The 12,150-nt window shown below is 44.1% G+C and overlaps 1 protein-coding gene across 4 annotated transcripts in view; it reads left to right on the top strand.

The window, feature by feature from the left end:
* The window catches only part of pik3c2b (phosphatidylinositol-4-phosphate 3-kinase, catalytic subunit type 2 beta), a 179,086-nt gene that overhangs the window by 70,519 nt on the left and 96,417 nt on the right, over positions 1-12,150 (top strand). For all 4 annotated transcript variants that reach the window (XM_068057433.1, XM_068057435.1, XM_068057432.1 and 1 more), the window contains 3 exons: positions 123-234; positions 6,410-6,489; positions 6,828-6,891. In XM_068057433.1, coding sequence (XP_067913534.1) covers positions 123-234; positions 6,410-6,489; positions 6,828-6,891 — 256 coding nt within the window. The remainder of the gene's footprint in view (positions 1-122; positions 235-6,409; positions 6,490-6,827; positions 6,892-12,150) is intronic.

Below are 12,150 nucleotides of genomic sequence, written 5' to 3'. Positions count from 1 at the left end.
GGTTGAAATATTTACTCATCACATTAGTTGCACTTGACCCTTTTCCAAAACAGCTTCAGAAATTTCCATGGGGAAAGTGAATCACTTTACTTAGGATTGTAATTAAATCCATTCTTTTCCAGTAAACAGACAATCGGGAGTCACAAATATATTCAGTTTTGCCATAAGTTTGATGTGGACATTAAGCTTTGCCTGGTGGAACTCAAGGCAGTTCGCAAGGACCTTATACGCACGGTAAGTGTGTTAAAATTCCAAATTCTGATTCCGTCAATAACTTCATCTTAAAATCAAGTTACGAGTTGGGGAATTCAGTAGTATGAAAGACTGTTTATCCAAGTTATTGGAAATGACCCTAAGTTAAATATTTGGATTGTCTTAAAAGAAATAATAAAAGCACTCAAGTTTACCTTTTGTGAAAGGTGAAATGCTATCAGTTTGTTCTTCCCAGTTGGAAAAATTATGGTTAATTGGGACATTGTGTACCCATTTGTGGGAATTGGAAGCTGGCTACCAGAAGCTGTGTATTTTTACGAATTGATTGGCCTTCTGTGTAATTGTCCAAGGTTGATAGCAAGAAAGTAGTTCCTCTAGTGAGGGAATCCAGAACAAGAATATAGCTTTAAAATTAGAGCTGGGCCACTTAAGGGTGACATCAGAAGGCACTTCTTCACACAAAGCCTAGTGGAAATCTGGAACACTCTTTGCCCCCCCCCCCCCCCCCCCCCAAAAAAAAAGCTGTTTAGGCTGGGAGTTAATTGAAACTTTCCAAACTGAGATGGACAGGTTTTTGTCAGCTAAGGGTATGTTGGGTTACAAACCAACGTGGGTAGATGGAGTTCAGATACAGATCACCCCTGATCTCATTGAATGGCAGAACAGGCTTGAGGGGCTGAATGGCCTCCTCCTGTTCCTATGTCAGAGGATACATGTAGTGATGTTAGGCCTTTCTACTGCATTGGGCTCATCAAATCTTATCCTTATTGTGCTGTTCACATGTGATGCTCTGTTGCCTCGCAATCTTTGAAAATGCTTACTTACTGTCAGTGGGGAACATTATGGAAGGTTACAAATAATGAATTTATTAAAAATTTTTAAAATTGTAATTATTGGAGCTGATGACACAAATGAATTGAATGTAAAATTAGTTGTAAAAGATGATTCAGGTATTACATATTCATGACTGGATATTTTAAAAATAGTGACTAAATGCTGATGTATTTATAAATCAGAGAAATGGCTGACTATACATGGGAAAAAGAAATGGGTAGAGGCCATACTGCAGAGGAGGGCACCTTGGAAGCCCCATCTCTAATTTCCCAGGAGTGGCATCCAGGGCTGGTGGTAGGGTGGGAATTGCCTGGCGACCTGATCATTGGCTGGAAAGAGAAAGTGGCCAGTTTGCCAATTAAAGGTTTCTGTGCATTTTAACATGAAAGAAAGAAAGACTTGCATTTATATAGCGGTAATGGATGATGTGAAAATTGATGGGCAGGATGTACTGGAAAGGCTGGCTATGCTGGGTAAGTTTCTTGGTCCAGATTGCTTGCATCCGAGGTTGCTGAAGGAAGTGAGTGTGGAGATAGCAGAAGGGCTTGCCATAACTTTACAATCTTCCCTAGATATGGGGCAAGGTACCAGAGGATTGGAGAGTGGAAAATGTGACACCCTTATTCAAGAAAGGGTGTAAGGCCATTCCTAGTAACGACCGGCCAGTCAGTTTAATGTCTGGTGGGTAAGGTTTTAGAAACAATCAGAGAAAAAGACAACAGGCACTTGGAGAGGTTTGAATTAATTAAGGAGAACCAGCACGGATTTGTAAAAGGCAGATCGTACTTGAACAATTGAATTTTTCAATAAAGTAACAGAGAAGTTTGATGAAAGGAAGGCAATGAATATTGTCTGTATGGATTTTAAGAAAGTGTTTGACAAAGTACCACTTATGGCTGGATACCAAAATTGAGGCTCATGGAATAGGAGGGTCAGTGTCAGCTTGGATAAAAAATAGGCTTAAGGACAGAAAACAGTGAGTCGTGGTAAATGGTTGTTTTTCAGACTGGAAGATGGTGGACAGCAGTGTTCCCCAAGGTTCAGTGCTCGGACCACTCCTTTTATGATGTATATAAATGACCTGGATATTGGAATACGGGATAACATTTCAAAATCTGCTGATGCCACCAAACTTGGAGGTGTGGCAGACAGTGAGGATGATGCCAAACAACTGCAACAGGACATAGATAGGCTAGCAGAATGGGCAGATAAGAGGCATATGGAATTTAATACAGATAAGTGTGAGGTGATGCATTTTTGCAGAAGGGATAAGGAGAGGCAATTATAAACTAAATGGCACAGTGCTAAAGAGTGTACAGGGACAGAGGACCCTGGGGGTTATGTGCACAGATCTTTGAAGTTGGCAGGACATAGTGAGAGAGTAGATAGCAAAGCAAATGGGATCTTGGGCTTCATACAGGCATTGAGTACAAAAGCTGGGAAGTTATGCTGAACCTGTATAAAACTCTAGTTAGGCCACAACTAGAGTACTGCATCCAGTTCTGGTCACTGCAATATGGGAAGAATGTGAGGGTCCTTGACAGGGTGCAAAGGCGATTTACCAGAATGGTTCCAGGGATGAGGGATTGGGGGGAATATACTGGCATGGATTGAGAACTGGTTAACAGACTGAAAACAGAGAGTAGGAATAAATGGGTCATTTTCAGGTTGGCAAGCTGTGACGTGTGGGGTACAGCAAGGATCAGTGTTTGGGCCCCAGTTATTCACAATCTATATCAATGATTTGGATGTGGGGATTAAATGTAATATTTCTAATTTTGCAGATGATACAAAACTATTTGGAAGTGTGAGTTATGGGGAGGATGCAAAGACGCTTCAAGGGGATTTGGAAAGGCTAAGCGAGTGGGCAAAAATTTGGCAGATGGAGTACAATGTAGAGAAGTGTGAGGTTATCTACTTTGGTGGGAAAAACGGAGTATTTTTTAAATGGTGAGAGGCTAGGAAGTGTTGAACTTCAAAGGGACTTGGGTGTCCTTGTTCATGAGTCACTAAAAGCTAACATGCAGGTACAGCAAGCAATTAAGATGGCAACTGGTATGATGGCCTTTATTGCAAAAGGATTCGAGTATAAGAGTAAAGATGTCTGACTGCATTTATATAGAGCCTTCGTGAGACTGCACCTGGAGTCTTGTGCTGCACCTGGAGTCTTGTGTGCCGTTTTGGTCTCCATTAGGTCATGAAAAATATACTTGCCATAGAGGGAGTGCAACAAAGGTTCACCAAACTAATTCCTGGGATGGGGGGATTGTCCTATGAGGAAAGATTAAATAGACTGGGCCTTTATTCTCTGGAGTCTCGAAGAATGAGAGGTGATCTCATTCAAACATACAAAATTCTTACAGGGCTCAACAGGGTAGATGCAGGGAGGATGTTTCCCTGGATGGAGAGTCTAGAACCAGGGGACACAGTCTCAGAATAAGGAGCAGGTCTATTAGGACTGAGATGAAGAGGAATTTCTTCACTCAGAGGGTGGTGAATCTTGGCAGTTCTCTGCCCCAGAGGGCTGTGGAGGCTCAGTCATTGAGTATGTTCAAGACTGAGGTCGATAGATTTCTACATATTAAAAATATCACGGGATATGGGGATAGTGCAGGAAAATGGTGTTGAAGTAGAAGATCAGCCATGATCTCATTGAATGGCGGAGCAGGCTTGAAGGGCTGACTGGCCTACTCCTGCTCCTGATTCCTATGGTCTTCTTTTAACTACAAGGTTAGGTTGAAGAAACTGGGATTGTTCTCCATGGAGCAAGGGAGGTTGAGGGGAGATTTGATAGAGGTGTATAAGATTATGACAGATTTAGATAAGGTACACAAAGAATAGCTGTTCCCATTAGCTGACTAGGGGACAGAGATTTAAGGTTTTGGGCAAGAGATGCAGTGAGGATGTGAGGAAGAACTTTTTTATGCAGCGAGTGGTAATGACCTGGAACCTGCGAGAGTGGTGGAAGTGGAGTTGCTGAATGATTTCAAAAGGAAATTGGATGAGCACTTAAGGGAAATAAACTTGTGGGGCTAAAGGATAGAGTGAAGGAATGGGACCGAGTGGATTGCTCTGCAGAGAGCCGGCATAGACTCGATGCGCCGAACGGCCTCCTTGTGTGCTGGTATGACTCTACGACTCTTTCACCACCACCTGATGTCTCAAAGCACTTTGCAGCCAATTAGGTACCTTCTAAGTGTACACACTGTTGTGATGTAGGAAATGCGGCAGCCAATCTGCACACAGCAAACTCCCACAGACAGAAAAGTGATAATGATCGGATAATCTGTTTTTACGTGATGTTAGTTGAGGTACAATATTGGCCAGGACAACGGTCATAACTCCTGTGCTGTTCTTCAAAATAGTGCCATGGAATCTTTTCTGTCCACCTAAGAGGGCAGACAGGGCCTCGATTTAATGTCTCATCTAAAAGACGTCACCTCCAACAGTACAGCGCTCCCTCAGTACTGCACTGGAAGCGTCAACCTTGATTTTTGTGCTCAAGTCTCTGGAGTGGGCTGGAGGATCAGGAATAGATTATTCTTTCCCTTCAGCAGCCATATCACCTCCTGGGAGAGGGAAAAAACACAGATATAAACCGAGACACTTGCTGTCTTCAAAAATGGCTTGTACATTTTATAACTAAGAAAATAAGTTTGTAAGGACTGTGCCTAGAGGCCCCAGCAGCAGATGAAGAGGTGACCAACAGGAGGAGGAGATAGAATTTTAGATTTTAACTTTTGGAGGAGGGCAGGTGGAAAGACCCTTAAACAAAATGTAAAAAATGTAAAATGTTTTTTTGAAGAAAAAGTTTTAAAAAGTACGTAAATCTGTGACTGACCTGAAGAAACACCAAAATGATGGATGAAGTACCTGAAACTTGGGAGACTGGAGTTTTTCAGTCTCTGTCTAGTGGTAGAAATGTGGCAGGACTGTCTGTATGACAGCTAACTGAATAACAAGAAATCCTATTGAGGTACCTGTCCAGAATGACGATGCCCAAAAAAGGAATGCGTGCTATAGCAAATTTAAGATGATGTTATGGATGTACAACAATGTACTTCATATCCATTATTCAAGATGGACACTAATGTGCAAGGGTTGTACCTGCTACCCTGTATTCCGTGCTGGCAAGCTTACTAAACGTGGACCTCTGTTCGGGATACTGATTCTGGTTGGTCATATCCCTTGGAGGTTTCATTGCATGACCTCTGTGGAGCTCTGGTTGGGCCGCAACTGGAGTATTGCATCAGGGTCTGGAGGGATGCGGGGATCCTTGGGAGGATGCAGAAGAGGTTTACCCGAATGGTTCCAGGGATGGGGGATTTTAGTTGCAAGGTTAGGTTGGAGAAAACGGGGTTTGTTCTCCTTAGAACAAAGGAGATTGAGGGGAGATTTGATAGAAATGTGCAAGATTATGACAGGCTTAGATATGTTAAACAAGGAGAAACTGTTCCCATTAACTAATGGTATAAGGATGAGGGTTTGAAAGTTTTGGGCAAGAGATGCATGCAGGGGCATGTGAGGAGGAACTGTTTTTGCGCAGTGGGTGGTAATGATCTGGAACTCACTGCCCACAAGGGTGGTGGAGGCGGAGACAATCGATGACTTCAAAATGACTCTATGACTCTTGCCTTCAGCTACCCACCCAGTCAAGCAGCCCTTCTTCTTCATCTCGAAGATTCTTATAACTAATAGATTAAAATGCACTGAGATAATGGAAGAAACTTTTTGTGCTGCAATGTTTTTTTCTTCTGGGCTGCTCGCAGCAGTGTCTGAGATTAATTTTCAATTCCTGGAGCTTTGGCAACCTTACAGATCATGGATGCAGCACACTTCACAAAGCTGCTGCATGTAATGTTGGAATATGCACTTCAAGCCTGCAAGGCTCAATACTAGGAGTACGCAGTGGGAAAATTCTTTATCTGGTACCAGGCTGGCATGGTTGTGAAGCAAAGCGATTGGTGTGTCTGGTGCAATTTAAGCTGAGTGGAGAAGACTCCAAGTACCACTTCATGTAGAAGGCAAGGAAGCACGTTAAACTTAGATTTTCTGGCTATGATACAGTATTTGTCTGGGGTGTGACTGGCACAGAGCTGGTGACTGGCTTACGATATGGTGGGGGAGGTGGGAATTCAACACTACACTCAGTCTGCAGATGAGGTTTATCACCAGGGTAATAAAGGGGTTTATTACTCTCACTGTTTATCACACTGCCTCATTTTTGTGAGTTGTACCTTGTCCATTTGTAGACCCCACTTTCCTTGGTGCAGCTTCCCTTCCTGCTTAATCTCCTCCTCCCAAAGGACAGGAACGGATAGACTGACTCATGTTAGTCACAATTGACACTCTGTTTTCACAGATCAATGATGACAAGAGTCATTCAACTCTTAACCATTTCATACACCTGCAAGAGAGGCCCTTAAAACAGACCATAACCAGGTGAGAGAGGAGTGCAAGTCTGCAGCGGTCAGTCTGTGTGTGTTTTGCACTCTGTTACTTCCATCATTAATGATGCCTGATGTTTCACCTGTAACTATGTATATGTCTGCATAGTTCCTAGAATTTGTGCATGTCTAACTCATGGAGTGTCTCTCCTTACAATCAGATATTTGTAAAAGAGACCAATAATTACCAGAATATATCATCTCTGCCTACAGTGTGTGCATGTGAGGGCTTGTGTAATGGGTGCAACAGATAACAGCTGTTCTGTCTGCCTCGGTTTAGTAACAAGGAATTATTTTACTGCTGGTTCATTAGCTGTTTTTAATTTCATGCAGGCAAGCTCTGACCCTCCTCTTTGACACCTATCAAAATGAGGTGGATAACTTTCTGCTGGCTGAGGTAGGTTGCATGGCAACAAGACAATGCTTTGAGAACCTTTTTGTTTGATGCTCTGGGTAGATCTGTGTTTATATTGCATTAATCGCATAACAATCTTGAATGTCTTGGTTAAGCCAGTAAAACTGTTGGCTCTAATCCCTGCTAGGAGGGATTTCTTTGTTCTTTGTGTTCCCCTGAAATTTTCCTTCATTTTTCTTTCCTCTGAGGGAGCTGAGTCCTTCTGGGTTCTCAAAGTTTCTGTAGTCCTTTGGTACCTCACCCGAGCAGTCATTCTTTGTTATTGGCTTCGACAGTGAGTACTGTCAGGAGCAGAAAATAGCAATAATCAGGCCTTACCTTACCCTCGCTCAAAACCTATGCTTCCATCACTCCCAGCAGTGACCGCTGAACACACTAACCCATGCGCGGTGGTCAGTCGTGATGTGGGGGTAGATTTTCCACTTTGGGTGCAATCAGGAAATTGCCTAAATTTTGCTGCTTAGGTTACAGTTCAAGTTTCCAAGAAAATTAATTTCCATAATCACAAATGTAAAATCTTCAATGAACCAGTGTAATTGGGCAGTAAAAGAGAACATAATTATTTTTTTCTTTGCATTTAAAAGCATTCCTCTATGCATTTAAGAGTGCTAACCTGGTGGAGCTTTATTAATACAGCTGAAAACGGGTTTATCACCATAAATAAGTTTTTAATACATGTCTACTCCTCCACCTGTGATTAACCTAATTTATAATCACTGAAGATGATTTTTAAAAAACTATACTGAACTATTCAATAGTTTTATTGATGTACACCAGTCAGCTTAACAGTAAATTAAATATTTTTTGATATGCAAAGTCTTTTAAAACATGCCTGTTAGTAATTGTGCACCTTCGGAAAATGAGCACAATTGGAAGAGCCTTCCCAAACCAGTGCAATTGGTGGAATCTAACAATTTCACCTTTGGGGGAGTTGGGACGTGATCAATTTTGTGTGTGGGGCCTGATTCAGGTGAATTGAACTGTAAACCAGCATAAAAGATTGTGGAAAACATGATCATAAGTGATTTTGGGTGTAACTTACTTATGTTTAAAATCCCCCGATCTTTTACATTGGTTTGGCTGATCCTACCTGAATTGCGCTGATGTTACTGACGTAACCGGGCAGAGATTTGATCCCGTGGTCCTGGTTTCATAAGGAACTTGGTTTGCTTGTGTAAACTGCATGACTGCAGTTTTTGCCATGACTGCAAAATTATACAATCATAGATTGGTTACAGCACAGAAGGAGGCTATTCGGCCCATTGTATCTGTGCCAGCTCTCTGAAACAGCAATTCATCAAGTCCCGCTCCCCCACCTTTTCCCCATAGCCCTGCAATTTTTTTATTTTCAGATAATTATCTGGTTCTTTTTTGAAGACCTCAATTGAATCTGCCTTCACCACACTCTCAGGCAGTGCATACCAGTTCCTAATCACTTGCTGCGTAAAAAGGTTTTTCCTCATGTCGCTGTTGCTTCATTTGCCAATCATCTTAAATTGGTGTCCTCTGGTTCTGGATCCTTTGGCCAATGGAAACAGTTTCTCCCTATCTGCTGTATCCAGACTCCATGATTTTGAACACCTCCATCAAATCTCCTTTTAATACTTTTTTCCAGGGAGAACAGCCCCAGCTTCTCCAACTTATTCACATAACTGAAGTTCCTTATCCCTGGAACCATTCTCGTGGATCTTTCCTGCACTCCCTCGAATGCCTTAACGTACATCTGAAAGTGTGGTGCCCAGAACTATGCAAGTTTATCATAACTTCCTTGTTTTTGTACTCTATGCCCCTATTTATAAAGCTCAGGATCCCATATGCTTTATTAACCACTTTCTCAACCTGTCCTGCAACCACTTTAGAATTGTACTCTTTAATTTATATTGCCACGCTTCGTTCTTCGTACCAAAATGAATCACTTCAGACTTTTCTGCATTAAATTCTATCTGCCATTTGTCCACCCAATCCATCAGCCTGTCTGTCTGTCTTAAAGTTTATCACAATCTGCCTCACAGTTCACAGTACTTCCAAGTTTGATTCCATGATTGAGAAAGATCATAAGATAGAGTAGGCCATTTGGTCCCTCGAGCCTGCTCCGTCATTCAATAAGATCATGGCTATTCTGATTGTGGCCTTAACTCCACTTTCCTGCCCCCATAACGCTTGACTCGCTCGTAGATCAAAAATCCTTTTAACTCAACCTTGAATATATTCAGTGACCCAACCTCCGATACTCTCTGAGGAAGAGAATTCCAAAGATTAACAACCCTCTGAGAGAAGAAATTCCTCCTGATTTCTGTCTTAAATGGAAGATCCCTTATTTTACAACTGTTCCCCGCACACCCCCCCCCCCCCCACCCCCTGCAGTTTGGGACTCCCCCATGAGGGGATAAAAAGAATCCACCAAGAGAGCAGACAGGGCCTTGGTTTAATGTCTCATCCGAAAGTTGGCACCTCTAACAGTGTAGCACTCCTTCAGTACTGCACCAGAAGTGTCAGCCTAAATTTTTCTGCTGAAGTCTCCGGAGTGGGACTTGAACCCCCAATCATCAGACTCAGAGCTGAGAATGCTACCAACTGAGCCATGGCTGATGACTGTCAAAGCCCAAAGACTCCTGTTTAACATCTCATGTGAAGATGGTGCAGTAGGTGGTAGGCGGTGGCGTATTGGTATTATCACTGGACCAGAGACCCAGGGTATTCCTCTGGGGACATGGGTTCGAATCCCACCACAGCAGAAGGTGGAATTTGAACTTAATAAAAATCTGGAATTAAAAACTAGTCTAATGGCCATGAAACCATTGTCGATTGTTGTAAAAACCCATCTGGTTCACTAATGTCCTTTAGGGAAGGAAATCTGCTGTCCTTACCTGATCTGGCCTACATGTGACTCCAGACCCACAGCAATGTGGTTAACTCTTACATGCCCTCTGAAATGGCCTAGCAAGCCACTCAGTTGTACCTAACCGCTGCAAAGTCTATAAAAAGGAATGAAACCAGACGGACCACCCGGCATCGACCTAGGCACCAGAAACGACAACGGCAAACCCAGCCCTGTCGACCCTGCAAATTCCTCCTTACTAACATCTGGGGGCTTGTGCCAAAGTTGGGAGAGCTGTCCCACAGACTAGTCAAGCAACAGCCTGACATAGTCATACTCACGGAATCATACCTAACAGACAATGTCCCAGACACTGCCATCACCATCCCTGGGTACGTCCTGTCCCACCGGCAGGACAGACCAAGCAGAGGGTGGTGGCACAGTGGTATACAGTAGGGAGGGAGTTGCCCTGGGAGTCCTCAACATCAACTCCGGACCTCATGAAGTCTCATGGCATCAGGTCAAATATGGGCACGATAACCTCCTACTGATTACCACCTACCGCCCTCCCTCAGCTGATGACTCAGTACTCCTCCATGTTGAACACCACTTGGAGGAAGCACTAAGGGTGGCAAGGGCACAAAATGTACTCTGGGTGGGGGACTTCAATGTCCATCACCATGAGTGGCTCGGTGGCACTACTACTGACCGAGCTGGCCGAGTCCTAAAGGACATGGCTGCAAGACTGCGGCAGGTGGTAGGGGAACCAACACAAGGGAAGAACATACTCGAACTCGTCCTCACCAATCTGCCTGCCGCGGATGCATCTGTCCATGACAGTATTGGTAGGAGTGACCACCGCACAGTCCTTGTGGAGACGAAGTCACGCCTTCTAGCAATGCAAAACTGGGCATCCATGATGCGCTGTGGGCCATCAGCAGCAGCAGAATTGTACTCAACCACAATCTGTAACCTCATGGCCCGGCATATCCCCCATTCTACCATTACCATCAAGCCAGGAGACCAAACCTGGTTCAATGAAGAGTGCAGGAGGGCATGCCAGGAGCAGCACCAGGCATACCTCAAAATGAGGTGTCAACCTGGTGAAGCTACAACCCAGGACTATTTGCATGCCAAACTGCATAAGCAGCATGCGATAGACAGAGCTAAGCGATCCCATAACCAACGGATCAGATCTAAGCTCTGCAGTCCTGCCACATCCAGCCGTGAATGGTGGTGGACAATTAAACAATTAACTGGAGGAGGTGGCTCCACAAATATCCCCATCCTCAATGATGGGGGAGCCCAGCACATCAGTGCGAAAGATAAGGCAGAAGCATTTGCAACAATCTTCAGCCAGAAGTGCCGAGTTGATGATCCTCAGCCTCCTGCTGAAGTCCCCAGCATCACAGATGCCAAACTTCAGCCAATTCCATTCACTCCACGTGATATCAAGAAACGACTGAAGGCACTGGATACTGCAAAAGCAATGGGCCCTGACAATATTCCGGCAATAGTACTGAAGGCCTGTGCTCCAGAACTTGCCGCGCCCCTAGCCAAGCTGTTCCAGTACAGCTATAACATTGGCATCTACCCTGCAATGTTGTAAATTGCCCAGGTATGTCTTGTACACAAAAAGCAGGACAAATCCAACCCGGCCAACTACCGCCCCATTAGCCTACTCTCAGTCATCAGCAAAGTGATGGAAGGTGTCATCAACAGTGCCATCAAGCGGCACTTACTTAGCAACAACCTGCTCAGTGATGCTCAGTTTGGGTTCCGCCAGGGCCATTCAGCTCCTGACCTCATTACAGCCTTGGTTCAAACATGGACAAAAGAGCTGAACTCAAGAGGTGAGGTGAGAGTGACTGCCCTTGACATCAAGGCAGCATTTGACCGAGTATGGCATCAAGGCGCCCTGGCAAAATTGAGGTCAATGGGAATCAGGGGGAAAACCCTCCGCTGGCTGGAGTCATACCTAGCGCAAAGGAAGATGGTTGTGGTTGTTGGAGGTCAATCATCTGAGCTCCAGGATATCACTGCAGGAGTACCTCAGGGTAGTGTCCTAGGCCCAACCATCTTCAGCTGCTTCATCAATGACCTTCCTTCAATCATAAGGTCAGAAGTGGGGATATTCGCTGATGATTGCACAATGTTCAGCACCATTCGCAACTCCTCAGATACTGAAGCAGTCCGTGCAGCAAGACCTGGACAATATCCAGGCTTGGGCTGATACGTGGCAAGTAACATTCGCGCCACACAAGTGCCAGGCAATGACCATCTCCAACAAAAGAGAATCTAACCATCTCCCCTTGACATTCAACGGCATTTCCATTGTTGAATCCCCCACTATCAACATCCTAAGGGCTACCATTGACCGAAAACTAAACTGGAGTAGCCATATAAATACCGTGGCTGCAAGA

The sequence above is a fragment of the Heterodontus francisci genome, chromosome 25 (assembly GCF_036365525.1).
Source record: "Heterodontus francisci isolate sHetFra1 chromosome 25, sHetFra1.hap1, whole genome shotgun sequence".
Taxonomy (NCBI): Eukaryota; Metazoa; Chordata; class Chondrichthyes; order Heterodontiformes; family Heterodontidae; genus Heterodontus; species Heterodontus francisci.
Note: the sequence above shows the minus strand (reverse complement) of the source record. Positions and strands in the feature narration are given on the sequence as shown.